Here is a 26,722-nt window from a genome sequence, read left to right on the forward strand (position 1 = left end):
TGGGAGCTGGTGGGTTGTAGTGAGGGCCAGGGGTATGTACTGGGAGGTAATGGGAACAGGGGAGTGTACGCTGGGGGGTACTAGGAGCTGGTGGGTTGTCCTGGGGGGCCAGGGAGATACTGGGAGCTATTGGGAGCTGGGGGGTTCTCCCGCCCTTGCCCGCCACAGCCTCTACCCCTGGGGAACTTCCTGCCCTGGCTCTTACCTGGCCTGAGCCATCACAATCCAGGCCTTTATCCCCACCCAGGGAAGGGGAAACTGAGGCACAGGCACCAACAACTTACCACAGGTCACCCTGTGAGGAGGATGGGGATGGGACCCAGGCGTCCAGGCTGCCTTGCTCCCCCACTGCCCGAGTCTTTCTGGCTAGAGGATAATCACATGAACAGAGGAGGGGGTGGACAGCCCCAGGCTTGGACACTTGGATTCTCTCCCTGGCTGCCTGCCTTGTGTAGGACTGTCATGGCGTATACCCAGAACCTAGGTGTCCAGAATGCATGCCCGCTCCAACACACACGAGTGCACACCCCCTTATATGTGACCCTAGGCTGTTCTTGGTCACTTGAGGACACTGAGGCATGGAGTTGGGGAGGGTGAGAATGCACGGGGTTGGGGCACTTCCTCCTTGAGGTCACCTGGGTCCCCCATAGGCCTGGGATCTAGGTTCTTCTCCAATGCAGAGGAACCCAGGTGTCCTGTCTCCCAGCCCTGCAGATGCAACACCCCCCACCCCTCCCCCCTGAGCTGAGGATGGAACTTGTCAAAGGGGGAGGGAAGCCCCAACACTGGTTTATTTTGCACCCTGCACCAGCGAGACAGGGGTTAGCTAAGCCATGGAGGATTCTGGTCTGAGATGGCAATCAGAGGTCTGGGCCCTGTTGTGCCAGGTGCTGTACAGCCTCCCAGGCTGGGATAGGGGCTATGCCTGGCACTGTACAAACCCCAAGACCAAGATCAGGGGGTGCCGGGCAATGTACAGACCCCCAGGCCAGGATTGGGGGGCTCCAGGTTCTGTATAGTCCTCCCAGGCTGGGATCAGGGGGTGTTGGGTGCTGTAGACCCCTCCTCCAGGCTGGGACTGGGGGCTCTGAGTGCTGTAGAGACCCCCAGGCTGGGCTTGGGACCACGCCAGGCACTGTACAGACCCCTCTTGCTCCTTTGAACTCTGGGAATGACTCACAGAGGTTGCTTATGGGTGGATTCCTGGCCTATGATGGGGCCAGGAAATGAGCTGAGATCAAGATTGGTTTGCGTATCTGGCCAGACACACAGAGAAATCCCTTTGTCATTAGAAAATAACCTGTGACAAGGAAGATCCTGGGGCTGGAAGCTCTTCCCTGAGACATCAGCCCCTTAGATCAAGGCCCATTAATTTTTTTATTAGCCATTAAAATGAAAAGGGTGGAGATTTCCCCTCTGTAGGTAGCTCCAGGTTTAACCTGGAAGACCATTAATTAATGTTTCTCATCTGCATGGATTGTTTTCAGTGAAAAAATAAAATCTCTTCCATCTAAATCCCTTTAAAAACGGTAATTAATGGCCAAATTTTGGCCAATTAAAGGCCAAAACTGGCATTTTCATCATGATTTTCATCACCAAATGGTTTTTTTCCAACAGAAAAACTCTGCTTTTCATCAAATTCACCCTATAAAAATTCCAATATTGTCACTAAAAAGAAAAATGGTAATTTTTATCTATGTTCCCTTGGGAATTGTTTTTTTCCCAGCAGAAAAATTCTACTTTTCTTTAAATTTACTCTCACCAATTCCATTTTTTTCTACTAAAAAAATGGTGTCGTTTTATCCACATTGACTTGGAAATGGTATGTTTTTTAAGCAGAAAAATCCTGCTTTTCATTAAAATTTTCTGAAAATTGTATTCTTTCAGTGAAAAACTGACCTTTTATTAACATTGCCCTGCAATTTTTTTTTCAACCAAAGAACTAGCCTTTCCATAAAAACCTCTGAATTTTTGTAGACCAAAACATGGCTTTTTTCATTAAAATTGCCATGAGAAATGCCTTTGCTGGTAGAAAAACTAGATTTTTATTAAAATTGTCCATGAATTTTTTTACTGTCAGCCAAAAAGCCTCCCCTTTCCCTCAGAATTCCCTGAAAATAGCATTTTTTTTTCATGAAAAGACCTTTATATAAAAATTGCACAGGAAATTTTTGGTGTTTTTTCACCCAAAAAACTGGCATTTATATCAAGATTTCCCCAGCAACTGCATTTTTGAAGCCAAAAATCTGACTTTTTAGTCAAAATTGTCCAGAAAATTGCGATTTTTCCAGTGAAAAACTGGCCTTTTTGTTAATATTAATGTCTAGCTCTTTTCCACCCAGGACCCCTCAACTCTTGTTTCCCCACCCCAGCCTGCCCAGAACCCAGACCAGCTGTGGGGGCCTAGGCTAGGGAGCTTGGGATGGATTCATCAAGGGCAAGGCATGCCTGACCAACCTGATTGCCTTCTATGACAAGGTGACTGGGTCTGTGGATACAGAGAGACTGGTGGGTGTGATGTACCTTACTTTTAACAAAACTTTTGATACAGTCTCCCATAGCTTCCTTGCAGGCAAGCTAAGGAAGCGAACTGGATGAATGGGCTGTAAGGTGGATAGAAAACTGGCTGAAGCATCGGGCTCAGAGAGTAGTATTGATGTGTAGTTGGCAGCTGGTATCAAGTGGAGTGCCCCCAGGGAGCGGTCCTGGGGCCAGTTTTGTTCAATGTCTTCATCAGTGACCTGGAAGGTGGCACAGAGAGCACCCTCAGCAAATTTTCAGATGACACCAAGCTGGGGGGAGTAGTAGATAGGCTGGAGGGTAGGGCTAGGATTCAGAGAGACCTCGACAAATTGGAGGATTGGGCCAAAAGGAATCTCATGAGGCTCAAGAATGACAAGGTCAAGGTCCTGCACTTAGGACAGAGCAATGTCATGCATCAGTACAGGCTGGGGGCTGACTGGCTGGGCAGCAGCTCTGCAGAAAAAGACCTGTGGGTTACAGTGGACAAGAAGCTGAATATGAGCCAGCAGTGTGCCCTTGTGCCAAGAAGGCTAGCAGCATCCCGGGCTGTATTGGTACAAGAGTGGCCTGTAGATTAAGGGAAGTGATTATTGCCCTCTCGTCAGCACTACTGAGGCCACATCTGGAGCACTGTGTTCAGTTTTGGGCCCCCTGCTACAGATAGGATGTTGACAAATTGGATTGAGTCCAGTGGAGAGCAACAAAAATGATGAGCGGGTTGGGGTTCATGACTTATGAGGACAGGCTGAGAGAACTGGGTTTATTTAGTCTAGAGAAGATAAGACTGAGGATGGATTTAATAGTAGCCTTCAACTACCTGAAGGGAGGGTCCACAGAGTATGAAGCTGGACTGTTCTTAGTGGTGGCAGATGACAGAACAAGGAGCAATAGTCTCAAGTTGCGGCAAGGCAAGTTTAAGTTAGATATTAGGAAGAATTTGCATACTAGGAGGGCAGTCAAACACTGCGACAGGCTACCCAGAGAGGGTATCTCCAGCCTTGGTAGAATCTCCATCCTTGGAGGTTTTTAAGACATGGCTAGACAAAGCTTTGACTGGGATGATCTAGTTGCATTGAGTAGGGGTTTGGACTAGATGACCTCCTGGGGGCCCTTCCGACCCTGATGTCCTGCGATTCTCAATGGATGTTCCCAGCTGCCCCTGCAAGGCGTGGAGAAGTGTGACCCCTAGTGGGCATTTCAGGTAAGACAGCCAAAGGTAGAAAGGGTCGGGGGCAGGGCGGGGGGAACAGGACTGTTAGGAGGAGTAGTGGAGTCGCTAGTTCAGGGGTCAGCAATGTTTTTGGGCTGAAAAAACACCCGCAACCATGACCTGTAAGATGTTTGTGTGCCAGGGTCAGATGGGGGCAACTGCAAGGACCCCTGTCATTGTGGCAGCACAGCTCCGGCCCCCTCCCCAGTGCCATTGGTGCCATACTCTGGCACGTGCTGGGGGTTGCCTACCCCTGCACCAGGTGCTGGATGCTGTTGGTCTCAGTATGTGAGTGATGCCCCCCAGTCCCAGCCTGGGGGGGTGGGGTGGGGTGGGGTGGTGGGAGTTCCTGGCACTCCCAGATCTCAGTCTGGGGGGTCTGTACAGTGCCTGGTGTCCCCTGGTCTTTACCCCAGGCAGTACATGGATGTCTGTCCCTGTGCCTAGTACATGTGTGTGCATGTGTGATCTCTGCTTTACTCTGAGCATTGCGGGGTGCTTTCCCCAGGTACATATATAGTCAGGCATGCTACCCCTATGCAGTGGGGGGTGTCTGTCCCAAGTACACACATGTACATGTATGATCTCTGGTTTTACGTGAAGCAGTGGTGGAGAGGTCTTTAGGTATACACCTGTGCATCTTTGTGATCTTACATTCCTCTGACTTGGGGGTGGGGGGGATCTCTTCCTTGGGGTCATGATTTGATTTCCCTCAACCTTCCCTGGGGGGGGACAGATCCGGTTCGCGCCCTTCTCCCTCACACTCCTCCCTCCCCCAGCCCTGTGGTTTGGTGTCAGTTGCAAAAGAGGAAGCTGTCACCCAGTTCCCAGCCAGAGGCGCCTGGGGGAGGAAGCAGCAGCATCAGCCTCAAGCAGTGCCGAGACCCCCCCAGGCCAGGGTCATGGAGCTGTGGAAGCAGTGTGCCCACTGGCTCATCCAGTGCCGCGTCCTGCCCCCCAACCACCGGGTGACCTGGGATGGGGCTCAGGTCTGTGACCTGGCCCAGGCCCTGCGGGATGGTGTTCTCCTTTGCCAGCTCCTCAACAACCTGCTACCCCATGCCGTCAATCTGCGGGAGATCAACCTGCGGCCCCAGATGTCCCAGGTGAGTGCCTGCCTGTGGCTCAGGGGTTTGGGGCGGCATGGCTGGGGAGAGGGAGGAAAGGTCCCTGCTGGCAGCTAAGGGGTTAACCATGGGAGTCTCCCGCTAGCACCTGAGGGGTTAACTTTGGGAGAGGGGGTGCTGTCAGCTAAAGGGTTAATGGCTATGGGGGCTGGGGGGAGGGAGGCTGGGAGAGGCCTTGATGGCAGCTAAGGGGTTAACTATGAGAGTCCCCCACTGGCACCTAAGGGGTTAACATGGGGGTGCTGGTAGCTAAGGGGTTAGTGGCTGAGGGGAGGAGGAAGCCTGGGAGGACCCCGCCCAGCAGCTAAGGGGTTAATGGATGTGGTGTAGGGGTAGGAAGGCCAGGTTGGGTCTTGTCAGCAGCTAAGGGGTTAACACTGGTAGGAGGAGGGGGTGATGGGACTCAGCTGGTGACTCATGGGTTAACAGCCTCTGGAGGCAAGTCTTTGGGCCCTGTCTGGCAGCTAAAGGGTTAAGCATTGGGACGGGGGTTGGCAGGCAGCACTGGCACCTAACAGGTTAGGTGGGAGAAGTTTGGTAGGCAGTGGCTGTCAGTTGAAGGGTCAAGTATAGTGTAAGGGGGTTAGTAGGTGATGGCTGGCTGTGAAGGGGGGAAGTATGAGGGGTTTAGGATGCCATGGCTGGCAATTAAAGGGTTAAGTATAGGTGGGGGTGGTAGGTGGTTGAGTGGCAACAAAGGCGCCATGTGTGGGGAGTTTGGTAGGCAGCACTAGCAGTGAAGGGGTTAACAGGCCTGTGAGAGCCACTTGGGAGTGCAGGGGTTAATGCGGGGGCTGCTTCCCCACTCAACAGCTGCAGGGTTAACAGGAAGGTGGGGGGGCGGGGAGCAGACAGGGCTTGCCTGCACTTGGGAGGGGGGCAGGTACTAGCCATGGCCCCTGGTAGCTCAGGGGTTAACAGCTGGCACAGGTGAGGGGGAGGGGCAGCTGGGCTGAGTTCACTGGAACCCAGGTGTCCAGTTCCTCATTCTTACTGGAGTCCTCACAGGCCCCACTGCCCTCCCAGAGCTGAGCTCCCAGTCTTTTTGGTCTAACCCACTGGGCCCTGTTCCCCTCCCAGGGCTGGAAGAGAACCCAGGTATCCTGGCTCCCAGGTTCCCCTCCCCTCCAGTCCCCTGCCAGCAGTGAAGTAGAATCCAGGGTTAAAAAAGAAGAATAGGGCCCTGTCCCTTTAAATGGCTTGTGAACCCTCTGAGGGCACTCACTGTGCTCTGGTGAGCAGTGGCACCGAGCAGGTGGCAATGGGGACAGTGACTGGTAGGGAACAGAGTGGAGAGTACCCCTGGGAACCTGCAGACTCTGGGGCCTGCTGCTGCCTTGGTGTAGATGAGTCTCCATCTCTGTGCCTCAGTTTCCCCTGTTCACACAATGGGCCTGGTGCTCTCAGCCTTGGCCTGCAGAGCCTTGGGTTTAGGGTGCAGGGTAACCCCAGGCTGAAGACTTTGACTTGTTTCCTTTGCAACAGCCTATATATACCCCCGTCCAAGAGCTGCCTAAGCAAGGCTTGGCTGTGTTTGAGCCCTGGATGGCAGACCAGGAGCGTGAGGTCTTGGTTGACAGCTGGACTGAAAGGAGTGAGCACGGTGCTGGTCTGGCTTTGTATAGTGCAGTGCTCTCTGGGAATACAAGCACAGAGAGAGGGCTATGCAGGGCTAGGCTTGGTTGGGCCTTGGATGGGAGACCAGCCAGCCGCCATCTATAATCGGATTGGAAGCATTTTGGGGACAGGGAGTGCAGTGTTGGCCTGGCTTTGTACAGTGCTGTGCATGATGGGGTCTAGAATTCCAAATAAAAGGAGATAAGCAGGGCCAGGCTTGGCTGGCCTTTGGATGGGAGACTCGCCCGTCCCATGCTGTTTTACAATGGAATTAGGAGGACTTGGGGCAGGGAGTATCATGTTGGCTTGGCTTTGTACAGCACTGAGTGCCATGGGGTCTGGAGATATAGGTGCAAAGAGCAGGCTAAGCAGGGCCAGGCTTGGTTGGCCCTTGGATAGGAGACTAGCAAGCTTCCATCTGTAATAGGATTGGGGGCAGGGAACGTTATTTTGGACTGGGTTTGTACAGCGCCCTGCACAGTGAGGTCAGGAAATACAAATAGCTTCCAGGACACCAGAGCGAGTGGGCATGGAGCTTCTGGAGGAAGCCCCCAGTGATCACGCCCCCCCGATAGTTTCCCTGCTGAAGCCTGGGTGGTAAATCAGAAGAGCCCCTGCCTCAGTTTCTCCTCTGGTGCAGGCCCTTTGTTCCACACTGCTCAACTCAGATCCAGTGCTTTGCAGCATTGGCTCCTTCTGGGATGTGGAGTAGCAGTGGGGGCTGCTTCTATATTTCACAGCTGCTGGGGACGTCACCGGAAAAGAGCAGAGGACGTGAATGCGGCTGTCTCGGTTCTGCTAATCCAGTCTTGCTCCCCAACATCTTTACCTGCTGCCTGACTGTGGCTTTGTAGCTGTTTAAGAGCCACTGCGTTCCGCTCCCTCCCCCAGCAGCAGTTGCATTTCAGCACCGGCTGATTGCTGCGTAGCTAATGAGCATCGTGTGATATCCCACACCAGAAGTGGCCACATTTCAGCACTATATGAGCAATTCTTTGTGTGGTCTAGCCATGTGCTATTGAGCCAACAGCCCCAGAAAAGGCTGCATTCCAGCCCTGGGTGATTGCTGTCCAGCCAGTGAGCCTAGTGTTATATCCCACCCCAGAAGTGGCTGCATTTCAGCATCATGTGAGCCATCCATTGTGATACCATGTTCCACCCCAGTAACAGTTGCGTTTCAGTGCTGGCTCAGCCTGACCTGTTCAGTGTGGCTGTGCTCTGTTGAGCAGCCACCCTGCTACACCCCAGAAGCAGCTGCATTTTAGAGAAAGATTAAAGCATTGTTCTGTAGCCCATCACACGCTCAGGACTTGGACTCCAAGAGGCAGACTAGGCCTCAGATCTGACATCCACAGGGTGTTAGATTCAACCCAGAGCATCAGACTCAGTGGGGACTGACTGTGATGTTGTCTCGGAGCCTTTTTGCCCACACGCTCTTGGCGGGGGGATGGGGACGGGCAGGGGCTTTCCCAAGTGACACGGAACACGCCAGCAGCCTCCCTGCACACGTGTGTCTAGCGGGGAGCCGTGCTCGGGCTCTGCTCCTGCTGCAGTAGCATTTGAGTTTCTTCCTCAATTCCCCGTCCGGCAGCTGCTCTCACTTTGCCTCTCCCACATGGCAAGGGCTGGAAGTAACTCTGGGTGTTATAATCAGCAGTGCCAAAGTCCTTTTTTCTGCAGAGAGCACAGGGGCTGAAATGCAACTGCTTCTGCGGTGGGAGGTAACACCACACTTACTAGCTGCACTGCAATGGCCTAGTGCTGAAATGCAACCGCTTCTGGAGTGGAATGCACATGGCTGAGGTTCTTAGGGCTTCCCAAGTGAGTTAGGAGCCAAAAGGTCAAAAATCTCGAACTCTAAGCAGCCCTATTCTATTTGGCTTCAGTGCCCCATCATTGGGTAGCTGTTAAGCACCTCCTAGATCCCACCCCAGAGATGGCTGTGTTTTCTCACAGAGGGAGCACTCACTTGGACAGAGTTGCTCTCTGCCCTTCCTGAGCCACATCCATGCTTTCACTGCATTGGGGTGCGACACCGCTTAGGTGTCACTTCTGGGCCTGATGCTCTGCATTGTATCTAACACCCTGTGAATATTGAATCCTGGGCCTAGTTCACTCCTCAGAGCCCTGTAGGAGTCCTAAGCGCTTGAACTACAGAACAATGTTTAATCTCCCCTTAAAATGCAACCACTTCTTGGGTGGAGCAGGGTGGCTGTTCAGCAGAGCACAGTGACACTGAATAGGTCAGGCCAAGCCAATGCTGAAATGTAGCCACTTCTGGGGTGGACCACAGCAGCTGTTCAGTAGCGCCCAGTAATACCCACAGTGGATCTTTCACATGGTGCTACAATGTAGCCACTTTCAGGGTGGGATATAACACCATGCTCATAGGCTGGACAGCAGTCACCTGGGGCTGAAAGCAGCTATTTCTGGGGTAGAACATGATAGCTGTTCAGTACAGTAGTGCACAGCTGTACCACATGTGGGTTTGCTCACATGGCGCTAAAATGAGGCCACTTTTGGGGTGGGATATAACATGATACTCATTAGCTGCACAGCAATCACCCAGGGTTGAAATGTGACCACCGTTGAGGTGGAACACGACAGCTGTTCAATAGAACAAAGCAATACCACGTGAGGGATAACTCAGGGTACTGAAATGTGGCCACTTCTGGGGTAGGATATAACCCTATGCTCACTGGCTGGTCAGCAGTCATCCAAGGCAGACATGAGACCATCTCTGTGATGGAACACAGCAGCCTTCAACAGCATTCACCCATGAGTTCACCATGTTCCTGGTTGTGGGAGGAGGTGCATATCCCATGATCCTTTGCACTGCTGAACAGCTTCTTCCAGGGAATTATGTATGTGGGGGTGAGGACGGGTGGAATGGAACTTGTCTGCTTTATCAGGGTGCAGGGCGGGGGATTGTGGGAAGATGTTGGAGGACTTGTCACCAATGGGCCTATCCTGGATTGGACTGAATCCTGTTTGGGAAACAGGCTAGAGTGGGGTGCTGTGTGTGGACAGGGTGGCTGAGATCAGTGGGAATGGGGCTGCAGTGCTGGGTAGCAGCGGGGAAGGAGCAGCATTGTTCTCAGCCATGAACAACTGGTAGGCTGCACTCTAGAGGTGGCTGCATTTCACCCTGTGGTGTTTGCTCCCTGCTGATTTCCTCCCAAGGTGTGGGTGGGGGGGAGGGGAGAGCACTGGGGCTGGGGGGGTGGTGGGGGTGGGAAGGGAAGAAACCGCTGCTCTCATCGCTCCGCATGGCTTCCTGTTTCCGGCTCAGCCCTCCCAGGGCGCAGAACACGGGGGCTGGTGGAGGGGAGCAGGGTGGGCATGCTGGGGGCGTTAATCCTAGGCCCTTCTGCCACTGGGTCCTGTGATTCCCATGCATCAGCTCCCATCCCAGTATGACAGTTTCCCCAGTCCCAGTATGGCATTGCCAACCCCCAGTCCCAGTATGGCATTGCCAGCTCCTCAGTCCTGGTATAGCATCCCCAGCTTTCCTGTCCCGGGATGACATCATCAGTCCCCAACCCCAGGATGAAATCACCAGCCCCCAGTCACAATATGGCATCACGAGTCTCAGTACGGCATTGCCAATCCCAGCCTGCCTCCTCTGGTTCCAGTATGGCCTTACCAGTATCCACATGCAGTCCGCAGTCCTGAATCCAAGTATGGCTCCACCAGCCCCAGTGCAGCCTCCCAAAACCTGAATCCCCCCCCCCCCGGCCAACTCCCCCTACCTAAAATCCTGAGAGCGGGGTAGATATCGTGAGGTGTGTTTCTTTAAGAAAAGAAGCCATGCAGTTTGTGGGGGAGGGGGAGTTTCCTTCATTTGCCTGCTACTGTTTGAGCCCTTTCAGGTGCTTGTTTCCACGCCTCTAGTTATATTCTCTCTGTGGTAGGAACTGCCTCGGTAGTGTCTTTATTTGTACAGAGCCTGACATAACCCTGACCAAATCTGACTGCTTCCTTGGTTTCTCCTTGCCTGTGAAGTGGAGAAGAGCTCTTATCTTGCCTATTTGAGATAAGGAAACTGAGGCCTGGGAAACTGCTATAAAGTGGCAGAGCTTGGATTTGAACTTGTGGCTCTTTGGGAGATTCTTAACCTCCGGGTGAGCCTGCCTGAAGTACTATTAGCAGCAATCAATCCCATGCCCCAGTATGGGTAACTAGTAACACCATATTTACTGAGTGACCAAAAGCTGCTGTCAATTTGGCAGTGGCCATGAGAGGGTTAAAACTGTCCAGTCAGCATTGGGCCATGAGTCTGGGGAAATCTTTTTTCCTTCTGCCTTCCTGAAACAAGAGGCGTGGCTTATTCAGAGGCACATGATGTGTGATAAATTATGGTAATGACTGAGGAAGTGAGAACCCAGCATTGCCAGCATTAGCAAATGCTGGTGATTTCTTTGAAGGCCCGGTTTCATGCACTGATGTAAGAATTTTATTTAAAAAAAAAAATCAAGTTCCTTAACATGCCAGGCAGAAGTCTAAAAAAATGCAAATCCAGGCTCCCAACCTCAAAGAGCCAATGAAAAAAGGGCTTTGTTGCTATTATGCCATATTTATTCACATACGAGTTCCCTGAAATCAGCCATTGAAAATTGGGGTGTCTCCTGAACAAGGAAATGATTGATTCTGAATTGTGTAGTTAAAAGGAAACATCTTTTCCTTCTGCCTTCCTCAAACAAGGTGTGTGTCTTATTTGGAACTGTGTGGTATGTGGGGAAATATGGTACCTCATTTCTGTGCATCCATTATGTGCTGTTTCCCTGGTAACTGGAAACTGAAACTTGGGGGGTGCAGGTTTTAAAGAAAACCCATTCCTCACAGTTTGCCTGAAAGGAAAAATCTTAGTTGGTGGCATGCTATATGTGAGGAAATAACGGTGTTTTGATAAGTATCATGCAATTTTGAAGGCGATCAGGAGATCCTTGTGCTGGCTCTTGATTCCCACCTGGTTTGCGGCTGGAGGGATTTGAGCAGAAGAGTCTCACAGGGTCACATAATTTGGGCAACCAATGGGATGGCATTCAGGGGAGAGGAAGTGGCGTGGCTGGGGTGACAGCGTTGGCTTTGGTGAGGACATGAGTTTAGCTTGGCAGTTAGGTCCTCTTGGACAGGGCCTGACTCCCAATTCCCAGTATGGGAAGCAGCCTGGGGGGGTATACTGTGTTCTTATCTCAGTGCCCTGCTTCTCCGGGCCCATAACAGCTAGGTTGGGGCCATTGCCTGATCCATGGTGCCTAATTCCTCTTGCTGACCCCTCTGCCACAGGGCTCAGATCCAGGTCTGCCCAGCTGCAGCGGTTCCTGCCGGTGGGTCAGAGAATGCATTAGAGCAGACTTGAGGTTAAGGGCTGCTGTAAAGAAGAGGGAAAACACTTTTTCTCTCTTGCTGCAGTGAGGAAGACTCAAAAACATGGCTTGAAGCTGCAGCAAAGTAGACTTAGATTGGAGACCAGGAGAAACTTCCTCACCATCAGATCAGTGAGGCTGTGGAATAGATGCCTAGGGGAGCTGTGGACTCTCCATCACTGGAGGGGTTCAAGGAGAGGTTGGGCAGCCACTGGTCAGGCATGATGGAGGTGTAGTGATGCCTGTGTTCTGCTATAGGGATTTCCCAGGCTTCTGGGCTTTGCTGGTTGCCCCCCTACACTTTTGCTACTTGCGTCACGGGGTTTAAGCCTCCCCCAGAGGTGCTGGGTGTTGGTTGCAGCTCAGGCTGGGGATGGCAACTGGGCTGTGCCAATGCACCTGCAGGGACTCAAACCTAGAGGATCCTGGCTAAAGTGCCTTGTCCCTCTGCTCAGGCTCAGACCCACATCAGATTTGGGGTTAGAAAGGAATTTTCCTCCCTGGTCAGATTAGTATGGACTGGGGAGGGTTTGCCTTCCTCTGTAGTGGTGGCATGGCCTCTGCCTTGAGTGCCTATTAACAACCTTTCTCTAATAACAGGATCTTGGCAGCCCTGGTCCCCCCCTGCTTTTTCTGGTCTGATGTCTGATACTGTGTCAGGGCTGATGGTAGTTTTAGGAAGAGATTATACTATGGATTTGTCTGGGATGGTTTGGATACAGCTGATGTGACCCCCAGAGGTCCCTTCCAGCGCAACTTCTCTATGACCTTGCTGCCCCTAAAAATGCACAGGACCTTGCGCAGCCCAAGACTCTTTACATTGTCCTAAACCCCACTCCCATCACCATCTTCAAGCAGGATGCCAGAGCTAATTTCCCAAGACTCCAACCTCCCTCTCTCCTGCTCCTTGCCTTCTGGCTTCTCATTTGAACTCGCTGCCCTCAAGACTTATCAGGAAGCCAAAAGCAAAACCCTGGCCCTGGGATGTGCGTCTGCTGCCAGGTTGAGCTTGTTCTGGGGCTAAAGGCCTCAGCCTGAGGGAGCCTGAGGCCCTGGGGGCTGGAGGGGGCTAGCACAATGTCTCCATGCTTCCATTCCAGTGCAGAAAATCAGCCTCCTCACTTGACACATGTGCCCTGGGTTCTCTCCATAGCTGTGGGAGGTGGGTGGAGTTGCACTGGGGACGAGGGCTGATTTTGGAGGGCTGATTTTTTTCAGAGCTGAGCCTGAGGCTCTGGGGATTTGGGGGTGGGGGGGAGCTGCTACAAGTTGGGCCTAAGATGGTGGGGGAAGGGGTAGAGAAGAGGAGAGGCAGAGGGAGGTAGAGATAGAGGAAGGAGAGAAGGGGGCAGGAAAAGGAAGTGGAGGGGGCGGAGGGGAGAACACAGAGATTTTCAAAAGCAGGAGAGACTTGGTCTCTGCCTCCTCCCACTGCGGCCTGTGAGTCAGCCGCAGCCACAGCAACAGCCCCAAGTGCAAGGTCTGGAGGCCTGGGAGCGAGGGGTGATTCAGCCACCATGTCACAGACCCCCCTCCCCCCAGTCTAAGCACCTCAGGGGCAGGTGTTAGCATGGGAATTCCCTGACACTTGATTTGACCTGGCCAAAATAGTGCCCTTAAAGCTATCATTACCCCCTTAAAAATCCTTTTCTCTCCATACCTATTCTTTTGGATGATGTTATTGTATTTCCTGACATACCACATGGCCCCACTTCATTTTGAGATGGCAAAATGAAGGGAAAAATTATTTCTTTTGTCATGGCTGTAGCTGGAGCACAGGGGCAGCATCCTTTCCCCCATAGCATCAGCTAAAGTGACAGTGATCCCCCCCCCCCCCAACTGCTGCTGCCACATTGGCAGCAGCTTTCGGCTTCTTTCCCCAAAACTGCTGCTAATTTGGCAGCAGATGGAAAAGGATTTACTTGTGTAACTCCATCTCTCACCAGCCAGCTCCACCCTCCCCTCTTGAGGGCAGCATGGCAGCTAGGACAACATCTCCATGCTTTCCTTCCAGCACAGAAAGAGATCTGGGGTGGGGTATGGAAAGATGCATGTGGTATACAAATATTTATGGTGCCCTTGCTAGCCAGCCCTCCGGGATTGCTTCCCAGCACAAGGCTTGCTTCTTTCCTTTGGATAGTGCATCACACCCCCAGCTGATTTGTTATGCAAATCTCTGGGCATGAACCATTTCCGTAATCAGCTGGATGGGTCATTTCTGAGGCCTGGAAGCTGCAAAGACCAGACCAGAGCAAAGCACTGAGGGGTTTCCCATTGGCCAGCCTCACCTCTATGCAAATCCTGCAGCCCTACAAAAACTTAAGAGCCTGGAGCAATGTGCTTGGAATATGAGATCTGTTATCCAAGTGTGTCATAAGGCCTGTACTGCAACAGCCAGTGTGAGTCCCCTCCCTCCCTCATTTCCAGGGAAGAATGAAGGGGCGAAGGAGATGGTTGGCTTTGAGGGTCTGGTCCTCCTTTTTCCCACCATGTTTCCTGAATACCTAGAAGCCCACAAGAGCTTGGTCTTCCCCTGCCACAGCCTGCCCCGATTGGTCTCTGGAGGAATCTTCAATCATAGAACCTAGTGAGCACCTTTAGAGGCCATGCAGCACTTAAAGGGATATGTCCCAATTTCCTAGGGTTTCTGATGATGCCTGATGCTGGGAAAGGGAAAAAAGAGGTCTGGAGACATGAGGAGCTCCAAGCTTTGTTGGGTCGTACAGTGCTGGGTGCAGTGGTATCTGGGTCTCAGCTATGGCCCCTAGAGCAGATGAATTACAGCTCCATCATCATGGCTGAGCTAATAAGAGATGAGACAGAGCAGAATCTTATTCTTCCCTCCGGGCTTGGCCAGACCTGGACCCCCCACCCCATTTCTGCTTGGAAAGCTGAAAAAGTCCCCTTCCTTCCACTGGGGAGAGAACCCGGGTGTCCTGGTCTTCCCCTGCCCCCCACTCTCCCTTCTCCCATCATCTCCTCTGCCAGTCTCCCCTTCCTCCCCTGCTCTAGGTCTTTTCTAGCTCTACTGGAGGTAAAGAAACCAAAGCCATACGTTGTTGTCATGGCGTGGGCGGGCTGAGGATTAATATATGGCCCCCCCACCCCCCACTGGTCCCAGACCTGGCTCAGAGCTCAGCTGATCACGTGGGTCTTGTGGGTTTTACAGGCATGCCTCACTCAGGCCCTGGGGGAAGGGTTTGCGGGGACACAATCATGGGGGGCTGGGGTTGAAAACCAGCCAGGAGAGCTGGAAATGCTCCATATCAGCCTTGCCTTTGGCCAAAACTCGCTGCCCTACAGGTATTCAGGGGCATGTGGTAGGTATATCAATATGGTAGCCTGGATTTCTGGCAGAGCCTTGCCTCTCTGGGATGAAATGAGACCCAGCTCATGGGCTGTCAAGGGAGAAAACAGGAAAATGTCAAGAAAACCAAGGAAAAGTCAGGGGAAAAAAGCAGGAAAAGTTCATGAAAAGTTGGGAAAAAACCAGGAAAAAGTAAGAAAAAACAGGAAAAGTTCAGGCAAACAAGATGGGAAGTCAGAGGAGGGGGGCGGAGGAGAAGGAAAAAGTCAGAGAAAAAAGTAGGAAAAGGGCAGGAATAAAAACAGGAAAAAAGGAGGTAGGGAGGGCAGGAAAAGGGCAGAAGAAAATCCCAGGAAAAAGTCAGGATGAAAAGCAAGTAAAAGGTGCAGGGGAGGAGGGGTGGGGGGAACCCACAGGAAAAAGTTCAGGGGAAAAAAAACAGAAAAAAAAAGTCAGGGAAAAATCAGGAGAAGAGAAAAAAAAATCAGTAAAAATGAAAAGAATCAGAAAACATAAACAGATGACAGGAAAATAACCCAGAAAAAAAATCAGGGAAAAAGAAAAAAAAAACCCCAAGAAAAAATGGAACAACAAGAGCAACCAGAAAAAGGCCAGAAAAAAAGTCAGGAAAAATCAGAAGAAAATAGAAACAATCAGAAAAAGCAGCCCAGAACTCGCACCCCTACAGGTGCTCCCAGCTCATCAAGGGAGCAGAAGTGAGTTCAAGCAGGCCTGAAGTTCAGACCTGTTCCAGCCAATCATAACACCCACCAGCCATTTGAATGCCTCTGTACCTTCATTCCAACCAATCACAGCCCCCAACAGCCAGTACCCCCACCAACCAATTGTAGCCCTTGATAGGCATTCTAATGCTCCTGTGCCTCCATTCCAGCCAATCACAACCCACAACAGTAATTCCAATGCCCCCATGCTTACATTCCAGCCAATTCCATCCTTCAACAGCCAGTCTAGTGTCCCTGTGTCTCTGTTCCAGCCAATTGCAGCCTCTGGAAGCCATTCCAATGCTCCCACACCTCCATTCCAGCCAATCACAGCCCTTGACAGCCGTTCCAATATGCCCACAACCAATCACAGCCTCTGCAGCCATTTCAGTGCTCCATGCCTCCATTCCAGCGCAGAAGCCACTTTCCTCACATAAGTCGCTCTCCCAGTGCTGGAGGCTGGGGAAAGGGGCATGTGGTACGTGAGAAATTACGGTATCACATCTCACGCAGGCAGTTCCTCAGGTCTCCAGTGGGGATGGGGGCCCTGAGCAGCCGCCTGTCTCCCCGGGAGCTGTCCCCGGCCTGACACCTGCCCCCCATTGCCTCCACAGTTCCTGTGTCTCAAGAACATCCGGACCTTCCTGTCCACCTGCGGTGAGAAGTTCGGGCTGCGCAAGAGTGAGCTGTTTGAGGCTTTCGACCTGTTTGACGTCCAGGACTTTGCCAAGGTTTGTTCCCTGCCACCGCAACACCCAGAGCCGGGGAGAGGTCGGGGAAGAAACTGAGGCAGGTGATGTGGTGCTCCCCAGGTGTCTGCAGGGGGTTGAGCAGGGCAGGGAGTGGGGTGGGGGGCTGGGTCTCTGCCCCGAGTGGAGCCAGACTGTGAGAACCCAGGGGCCCTGAGTCCCTCAGTACTGCTCTAACTTGTCTCCATTCCTCTCCCATTGCTGGGAGAGGACCCCAGAGTCCTGGCTCTGCATCCCATGCCCCACTCTACCCTGCTGGGCTCCTCTCCCAGCACTGACTCCCCTCTCCCTCCTCATCCCCAACTGGACTCCACTTCCCTCCCACAGCTAGAGAACCAAGGAGTCCTGGCTCTGTCCCTCATCTCTACCTCGCTAGACTCCCCTCCCCTTACTGGGGAGAGAACCCAGGCATCCTGCTCCCCAGCAGGACTTACCTGGCAGGGGAAATACCATGACCACAATGGTGGCAGGAGAAATACACTGACCAAGGTAATGCAGTTAAAATGGTACTGTGTAGTGGAGGGTTGCACCCTTGTCTACTTCTGGACAGGACTCCTTATGACAGCCTCCATAGTTAGCTTCCCACTGGCCAGCTTCCCGTGGGAGGATATTGGCTACATGCCAACTTTATGGAAAAGGGGACACTCCTCCCTAGCTTGCTCCTGTGGCCACCTGGCTGAAGGCAACCCAAACTTGGGGGCATGCGAACCCCAAGCTTTCAGACTTGGGCCTGCACATAGGATGCCTGTCAAATGATTTGGAAGCATCTGAAGCCTGAGGTGGGGGTGGATGATGTTTGCCAGTAGCAGGGCCACATTTGATTTTTGACTAACTCATGGGTTTGGAATTGATCTGGTTGATTTGATTTGGAACATTAAAAAAAAAAAAAAAAAAAGTCCTGCTCCCCAGCATCCCTGCTCTGGCCACTAAACCACACTCTTCTGCTGTGCTGGTGATGGAACCCAGGTGTCCGGATCATCTCTTGACTCCTGCTTGAACCTGCTGCTTTGAAAGCCCCATGCAGCCTTGCCCCGGCAGGGCTGGGGGGACAGGTGCTGGGGGTCTGGAGTGAGGGGGGCACCAGCAAGGCTGGTGGGGGAGCTGGAAGCACCCTGCCCAAATGAACAGGGCCTTGGCAGGGCTCCTAGCCTCCCCCTTGCCCTCACACCCACATCAGACCAGCAGAACCTTGATTTTAGTTTCCTGTTAACACCTGAGGTTTCAAACCCCGGGTCTGTGCCCCACCCGTGCCCCCATCCCTCCCTCAGGGCCTACCCTCAACCTCGATGAGTTATAACTACCCTGAGCAGATGCCATCATAAGCCTTGAGTGAAGTTATTTGATCACACCTGGTGCCTCGGGTCTCTGGGCCTCAAGTCATGACCCTTTCACACGTGTTTTCACTTGGCGCCAATTGAAACGGGGCCCAGCTCTTTTTCCCCACTCTCCCTCATTGGTGTGAATTTTCATGGGAGAAGTCAGCAAGATCGGCGATTTGTGGGGTGGGTGTTGAAGGGAGGCCCTTTCCTGGGCAGAAGAATGGGTTTTTATGGGGAAAACCCTTGTGAATGAGTGAGAGGGTCATCAGATGGCAGTGCCACTTGTGAAAAGGGAAAGGTTTTCAGGAGCCAGTGGTGGGGGTGGAGGGGGCAGGAATCGCAATGATTATCATGCGAGCAGTGTGGTTCAACAGGAGAAAGATCATGAAAAGGAATGAGTGAGGAAGAAAAAAATTGCAAGGCTATTTCCAGTTATCTGTGTGGCCTGGCGAGGCAGAAGGGGACTCGTGAATGAAATGTGTGGGTGGAAAAATGGTGGTGAAATATTTGGAGTTTGGTTAACTTGGGGATTTTTCTGGGAAAGTTTTGCAGTTTTTGAGGTTTTGAGCCAACAACTTTGTGCAAAAATCATGATTTTTAAAATTTTGTGGGGGAGGGAAAAATCTTGTTGTTTTTGTTGAAAAACCATTGAGAGGAGAGCAAGTTAGAGGGGATTTTTTCTTGATAAGATCTTGGTGAAAAATAGTGACTTTTGGGAGCAAGATCCTTACAATTTTCAATGAAACAACTGTGTGAAAAGTGAACAATATGGGAGGGGAAATTTCCCTGCTAAAATCTTGGTGAAAAATATTGATCTTTGGAAGGAAATCCTGTAAATTTCAGTTATAAATCATTGTGAAAGGAGAACGAGATTAGCGGGGAAATTTTCCCTGCTAAAACCTTTAGAGAAAATAGTGACTTTTTGGAGGAAAATCCTTGCAATTTTCAGTGAAAATCATTGTGAAAGGACAGTGAGCCTGGAGGGGAAAGTTCCCTTCTAAAATCTTCCTGTTTCCGGTGAAAATTGTTGAGAAAGGAGAGTGAGATTGGAGGAGAAATATTTCCTGCTAAGACCTTTGTGAGGAGGAATGATTTGCGAGGGAACTTCTTGCAATTTTCAGTGAAAATCTTTGTGAAAGGAGATTTCTCTTTTGTGATTGGAGGGGAGTTATTTCCTGCTAAAACCTTTGGGAAAAATAATGATTCTAGCAGGGAAATTTTTGCTTTTTTTGGTGAAAAATCTGTGTGAAAAGATAATGAGATTGGAGGAAATTTTTTCCTGTTAAAATCTTTGTGAAAAATAGTGATATTTTTTGAGGGAAATCCTTGCAATTTTAAATGAAAGATCTTTGTGAAAGGATAGAGAGATGGGAGGGATTTTTTTCCCTAATGAAAATTTCGGGGAAATGGTGATTTTGGAGGAAAATTCTTGCAATTTTCTGTGAAAATGATTGTGGAAGGAGAGTGAGATTGGAAGGGAATTATTTCCTGCTAATATATTTGGGGAAAACAGGGATTTTAAAGGATAATTCTCAAAGTTTTTGGTGAATATGCTTTGTGAAGGGACAAAGATTGGAGAGGAAGTTTCCCTGCTAAAATCTTTGTGAAAAACAGTGATTTTTTTTTTACTGAAAATTCTTGTTTGATGAAAAATAATAGTGACTTTTGAATTGAAATATTCATCATTGTAGGTAAAAACCTTTGTGCAACAGCAGTGAACTGTTCAGTTGTCGGTGAAAGGCTTTGTGATCCAGTAGAGATTTTTGAAGGGAAATAGTCCTGCCTCTCTGGGGTGAGGAGTCTCCATCAGACTCTGCAATGTGGCCAACTCTGTGCTCACCAACCTGTGAGATCTTATCTCACGATGAGATCGAGATTACCAGCCTTCACAATTTTTATCTCCTGATATGAGGCAATTTTTTTTTCTTTCTCTTTAATCTCTGGTTCCTGGAATCCGGCAGTGACACACAGCAGCTACCATATTGTCTTATTTTAGCATGAGATTCAGGCCTTTCCTTCACATCATGGAGGGGCGGGGAGAGGGCACGGGATGACGTGAGAATTTCGGCCATCATTAAGAAAAAACAGTGTGTTTCTTTCTATGGGCCTTGCAGTGGGATTCACTGGAAACTCTGATAACCCAGACATGAGACTGGGAAGGAAAACAGCACAATATTTATTCTTACATTGAAATAATTCCTGATTTTTTTAAAGACAATCTCTGTGGGTGGCTGAGTGAGCTGAAGATATAGCTCTGTCCCTACCCAGAACTAAAAAAAAAAAATAATTTTTTTTTTCTTCATTTTTCCCAGGGGTGGATCTGGGAGATACAATGGTGCAGTTACCATCCCCGACTTTGATTTCTGCTCCATGCAAACTTTAGAGCCAGCTACCCAGGAGAAGCAGTGGCATTTCTATTCAGGCAGTGCTGATCAAACCATCTGACTTCACAGCTCATTAGGACCTAACTGATTTCTGCTAATCTCTCCATTGCACAGGTGTTAACAACCTTCTCTCCTTTTTAATGGTTGTGATGTTCCACCATTTAAATTATCCTTGTTTCTGCAATGTCACTATCTGTCAGCCATTCTTGAAAATGTTTCTCTTCCATTTCACAGCTTCACAGACTGTTTTTAGCTCTAGCAAAAACTGTAGCTTGGGTGTGGTCAGATTAACTCAGGTGTAGAAATGACTGACAGTGAAGTATGGGAGGCACTGCCAAGATGTGCAAGAAGGCTAGACTTTGTTTTCAAAATCTGAATGAGAGACACGCATTGAAGTCTAATCAAACACTATCTTTGCACTATTTTTACCTAGTTTCTTATGTTTTTTAAACTTAATATAGAAGCTAGCAAATTAGCGCATGTTCAAAAATAGTTATATTTATTTTGGCTTTGAATCATAGAATCCTAGAGAAGTTGGGCTGGAAGGGACCTCCAGAGGTCACACCTAGTCCAATCTCCTACCTGAGGCAGGACCATCCCTATCCATACCATCCTACACAAATCCACCATCTGACCTCTTCATAAAACTATGATCAACCCTGACTCACCACCAAACATCACAGCTGAATCTGCCACAGGGAAATCAGAGAACCACAGTGCCCAATGTCCTGCTTCTATAAAGGGTTCTTAAGATAAAAAGATATAAAGATCCCAAGAAGAGGCCATGGCCCCTGCTACAGAGGAAGGCAAAACCTCTCCAGCCCATACCAATTTGACCATGGTGTAAAATTGCTTCCTGACCCTAAATATGCTGTCAGGCCCTGAGGAGGGAAGGGCAAGACCCTCTAGCCAAGAATGTCTGGGTTTGAGTCCCTGCAGAAGCATTGGCACAGCCCAGTCACCACACCTAGTCTGGGCTGAAGCCAACAACCAATGCCTCTGAGGAAGGCTTTAAAACACCGTGACACGTAGCAGCAAGAAGAGAGGGGGCAATCAGAAAAGCCCAGAAGCTTAGTGTAGCAGGGGGCCTACTTGGGCCGATCTCCATGGCCCGCCCACCTGTTCTTGGGCCAACCACCCGCCTTCTAGTCCGCCACGCCTTGATGTTAATTGATTAATTAATTGATGTCAATTAAGTGGGAGGCTACCCATTTTGGTGCCCCGATGCCAGGCAGTGCTCTCTGTGGCTCCTTTCCTCCCCTACACTGAAGCCCAAGCCTCACAGATGGCATCTTGATGTTCACATCATCACCGGCCCCCACGCTGGGCCCCAGAATCCTCCTAACAGGACCCCTCCACGATTCCTCCATTCAGGCAGCCTCCCCTGCCTTCATTCAGGCTACCTAGTCCCCCGAAACTATTTGCCCCTCTCGGGTGTGGTCCTCCCGGGACCTCTGGCTACCAGCCCTGGCCCACCTCCAGGCCAGTTGGGACCCCAGGCCCCTGGCTCTTGGGCATCCCTCGCGAGGGGCCCCTGGCCCTTTTGACCGTCCTGGTCCTGGCCCCAGCATGGGCCAGTCGAAGGTACTCTCTCGTTCGGGTCAGGTCTCTAGCCCCTCACTCTCTCCCAGGGTCTGCCCTCTGGGCCCTTCACACAAACGGGGTTACCCAGCCGGTTGTGGGGCTAGGAGTTAAGGCGCCCTGACCTGCCTTTCACCGGGTGGTCACTGGCCTGGCATTTCCTGGGGGATCCCATGCCACTGGGAGCCCCACCAGGCCACCCACTCCTGGCAGGGTGCAGTTTTAGGTCATGCCCAGGACCAGGAGCCTCCTATCCATCCCCTACAGCTCCTCCCCTACCTCCAGATGATACCAGCAGCCCTCCGGCCAGGTGATGTTGTTGCCTGGACCCCAGCAGCCAAACTGCCCTGTTTATATAGACAGCCCTTGACTCCAAAATGGCTGCCCTCATCAAGCACCTGGTGGCTGCCAGCTCCAGGCCCTTAAAGTGGCAGGCACACACAGTGCCCTGCCAGACTTAGGAAATTCCCATAGTAGCACACAGGTATCGCTACACTTAGCCCTGATCAGTGGCTGTCCAGTTTCTTCTTGAACCCCTCCAATGATGGAGAGTCCACAACTTTCCTAGTTGTCTATTCTACTGCCTCTCTAACTTAAACTGAATAGTGCACCACCAGACCATTACTGTAGTAGTGAAGGTTCTAGTTTCTGTTTAATTGGAGAAAAATGTTATGATGCGCAATAATGTGTCACTCCATCTGCAACCCCCTTTTCCAAGCAAAGTGCCTTCCCCAAAACAAAGTGCAGCTTGTATTTGGGGGGGTGTGGTATGAAAGACAATATAGTATATGGAAGGTAGAAATAGATTTTTCTCCATGAGGAACGGGACAAGGAGCAGTTGAATGGAGATGATGACTTTCTCTTTATGAAGGGGGTTTAACCTGGACCCAGGCACCTGGAGAGGGGGAAAATCTCTATCCCAGGATGTTTTTAAAAGCATGTTTCACAGACACTTAATGGAGATAGTTTTGTCAGGTCCTGGAAAAGGAGGTTGGTCTAAATGTTGCCTCTCCCTGCTTTTCCATGACTCTGATTGGGTCCTGACAACTAAGTCTATCCTTTGCCATCTTTCGATGCTGTATTTTCCCATATTCCACATGCATCTTTCACCCCAAATCCAACTGGAGTGCATGTATTAAGTGGAGAAACTGTTTTTTGGACTGAGATAAAAGCCCTCTGATTTGATCCCTGCCCCACAGTGCAGCAGCTCTGATATTCCTCTTTAGGCAGGCAAGAGGGTCAATGGCCCATGAATGGGTAAAATGCGTTCTGTGCCGGGGTGGCCATGATGCCCCTGGAGCCCCCTCAGCCCTTGCCAAGCTGGTTGTTTGGGCAATCTCCCCTTCCCTTGTCTGCCATGCCTTGATGTTGTTATTTTTTAATGAAAGGGAGGCTGCCTCAGGGCTTCCCAAGCCTGATTCCAGGCTGCTGAGCTCAGATGTCTCCACACTTGGCATGTAGGGCTAATTTTGTGGCTCCAACCGCCCCTTACACCACGCCTGTGCACTGGACCATCATTCTCTTTGTTGGGGCCTCGGCCTTCTCAGCCTCCACTCCTTTTCTCTAGCTGGGCGTTTTAGCATGGGCCCACTGTATTGGACCTGGCTTCTAGGTACCTGCTCTGTCAATCCAGGCTCTTGGGGTCCCTGCCCATTGCCTCTCACTCTAGGTCCCTGGCCCCAGAGGTTGCCCCTCATGGGCTATGGATTCTTGACTCTCACTTTACCTCTTACAGGCACCTCTGGCAACACAGTCTCTTGGGGGCTCCACCCCTCTCACTCAGGGTCTCTGGTCTGCAGAGATCACCCCTTATAGGCTACAGGTCCCTGATCTTTACTTCTCCCTTAACAAGTGCCTCTGTCCCTCACAGGCTTTGGGCCCGTGGCCCTATTCTTATCGCTCCAAAGCAATGCTGGTCTTCCTGGCCCCTGCCTCCATCCTGCAAGGGTTCTGGGCCCCAAGCCCAGTCAGTGCCTTGAGCCTGACCCTTGGCCAGTCTCAAAGCAATTATGTGCCTCTTGGGCACAAATAGGACCTCCAAGACCACCCTTCACAGTCCCACCCAAACCACCAGTTGTAAACTGTAACAAAGTGAATGAGTACACTGGATGTAACATAAACTTAACTTGCTCTAGGTGTAACTAATGATACCAATAGCTGACTGTCTGCAGCAAGGCTTCCCCTTACCTGAGGCTGTGTTCCTTTGTAAGACACCAGTATCCAGTTGGTGGTTCTCTGAGCAGCAATAAAGTCAGCCTGACATCCCCTTGCAATCTTCCTGCCCTGGAGCTCTTCATTCAGTGGCTTGCAAGGCTGGACTGCCTGGCCAGCTCAGACCCTGGGCTTATATGGTCCAAGCCTGACCCCGCTTCTGATCAGGTAGCTCCCTAACCATCCACAGGTGTTTCCTCCTCAGCACCTAATGAATGGTTGCAATGGTGACTTGGAACTGCTGCCCTAGCAGCCTCCTTGAATTTGCTTATTGTGGGCTGCTAGGCATATGGTAAGAAATGGTAGTCACTAGTCTCAGCTGCCTATTCCCTTAGGCAGAGATCTCCTGACTAGCAGCAGGCGCAGCCCTTTAACCAGATGGACCTCTCCCCTGTCTGGGCAGCAGGTCTTTCATAGATTTAATAGATTTCATAGACATCAGGGCTGGAAGGGACCTCGGAAGATCATCTAGTCCAGCCCCCTGCCCCAGGGGCAGGAAGTCAGCTGGGGTCATAGGATCCCAGCAAGATAAGCATCCAAATTTCTCTTGAAGCTGTTCAATGTGGGTGCTTGAACCACCTCTGATGGCAGGCTATTCCAGACCTTGGGGGCTTGGAAAGTAAAGAAATTCTTCCTTATGTCCAGCCTGAAACAGTCTTGCTGGAGTTTATAACCGTTCGACCTTGTCATCCCTTGGGGCGCTCTGGTGAACAATCGTTCCCCCAGATCCTGGTGAACACACCTGATAAACTTATAGGTGGCCATCAGATTGCCCCTGAGCCTGCGCTTTTCCAGGCTAAAGATCCCCATAGCTCTCAGCCAGTCGTCATAAGGTCTGTTTTCCTGATCTCTGATCATGCGTTTGGCTCTTCTCTGGACTCTCTCAAGCTTCTCCACATCCTTTTTGAATTGTGGAGCCCAAAACTGGATGCAATACTCTAGCTGCGGCCTCACCAAGGCTGAGTACAATGGGAAAATGATGTCCCTTTGCCCTTTTCTGGCCTCTCAGGCTGCAGTCTTTCTTCTTAAACTAATAGGAGCCTCCAGCATATAATATAATAAGCATAATCATAGAGTTCATGGCCCATTGTTCTTCACTTCACAGGTGTTAAAGACCATCTCTCCCTGGGGTGTTGGCTGTAGCCATGTTGGTCTAAGGACTAGGCAGACAAATTTCTGTGGGTAAATCTGATATTTTTTATTAGACCAACTAAAACAGTTGGAAAAATTCTTTGCAAGCTTTTGGATACAAACACCCTTCTTCAGGCAGATGAAGTGAATGTAGCTAACCTTACTATGGGGAATGTTTCCCTCTGCTATGGCCTCTGGTCTCTTTTCCTGTTTCACAGCTCTTTAGATCTTTTCAAGATCAGAGATCCACCAATGGGAACCAGACTTCAGCAGCAGCTAGGGTTTTAGTTAAGCAGGAAAGGGAGGGTGAGTCAGCTGAAGATAAGGCCCTGTCTCTTCTTTCTTCAGCTATCACTGGGGAGGAAAACTAATTTTCTTCATAATGCCTTTTAAAAACAAGGTGCATATTATATTTGGGGATGTGTTATATGCAAAAAGGTATGATATTACCCATCTCTCTCATACACATACATCCCTTCCAGTCATAGAACAGGGCAAAGAGCAGAGATTTTTCCAGGTCTCTGATTCTTTCCGCCCCCTATCAATGCCTGCTTCCAGTATATCAGTCCCTCCATCTCCTCTTGGGTGTCTCTGTTTGAGTCTCCCCATCGCTTCCGGGAACTGCCTGTCATTACGTCACTTTGTGGAGGAAGGGGAAGAGGTTTCGCCCACGTGTTCTCGGCTTGGGCTGAGTGAGATCAGGAGGAAGTGGGAGAGTTCCACGCTTCCTGCCTGAAAGGGCCTCAGAAGCGCTGGGCCCTGACACCCAGATAGAGCCCTGAAGAAATTGTCTCTTGTCCCTTTTTGCCTCTCCCCATGCCCCAGACCTTGAGAAAGGTAGTTGGGAAGCAAAAGGCCAGATGCTGTTAGCCCCAGTCAGAGCTGGCAGGTGCATTGGCCATGAGGCGGCCATCTTGGCCTGTCATCTTGTGTGCCCACAAAGCTCATTGGAGTAGATCATGGTGTGACAACAACCTCACCAATTAAATTCACTCCCCTCCCTTGGTCCTCAAACAGCTCTGGGAGGGGAGCCCTGCCGGGGAGCTGAAAATAGGCTGTCGTGGTATTTCATTGGTCTCGGGGGATTCCTGTGATCATGGGCGACTGGTGCCTCCTGAGTCTAGGTGTGCACCCACAGGTACCGCTGTTGGCATCAGAGGTGGGGCCGGAGCTGGTGAGCTCTCACAGGTGCTGTGGTGGGAGCAGAGCTGGTGAGCTCCTGGAGTCGGTGGTGGGGCCGGAGCTGGCGAGCTCCCTCAGGCACCGCTGCCAGTGTTGGTGGCAGGAGCAGAGCTGGTGAGCTCCCACAGGTGCCACTGTTGGCATCAGTGGCAGCCCTGTTGCCTATGCCCATGATTGTTTTATGGTGTCTGTGGGATTTCATTTTCATGTTGTAGTACAGGGACATTGCATTGGATTTGAAGACTCTTTCAGGTTCCTCTGACTTCCCGGGGATAATGAAGGTGCAATTA

General features: G+C 50.8%; 1 protein-coding gene across 1 annotated transcript in view; it reads left to right on the forward strand.

Annotated features, from left to right (window-relative positions):
* The first annotated feature begins 4,556 nt into the window (after window positions 1–4,556).
* Window positions 4,557–26,722, forward strand: part of VAV1 (vav guanine nucleotide exchange factor 1) — a 59,053-nt gene continuing 36,887 nt past the window's right edge. Inside the window, exons 1-2 of the mRNA XM_006265605.4 lie at window positions 4,557–4,839; window positions 16,490–16,606. Of these exons, the coding sequence (XP_006265667.1) occupies window positions 4,636–4,839; window positions 16,490–16,606 (321 nt within the window). The 5' untranslated portion in view covers window positions 4,557–4,635. The remainder of the gene's footprint in view (window positions 4,840–16,489; window positions 16,607–26,722) is intronic.

The sequence above is a fragment of the Alligator mississippiensis genome, chromosome 8 (assembly GCF_030867095.1).
Source record: "Alligator mississippiensis isolate rAllMis1 chromosome 8, rAllMis1, whole genome shotgun sequence".
Taxonomy (NCBI): domain Eukaryota; kingdom Metazoa; phylum Chordata; order Crocodylia; family Alligatoridae; genus Alligator; species Alligator mississippiensis.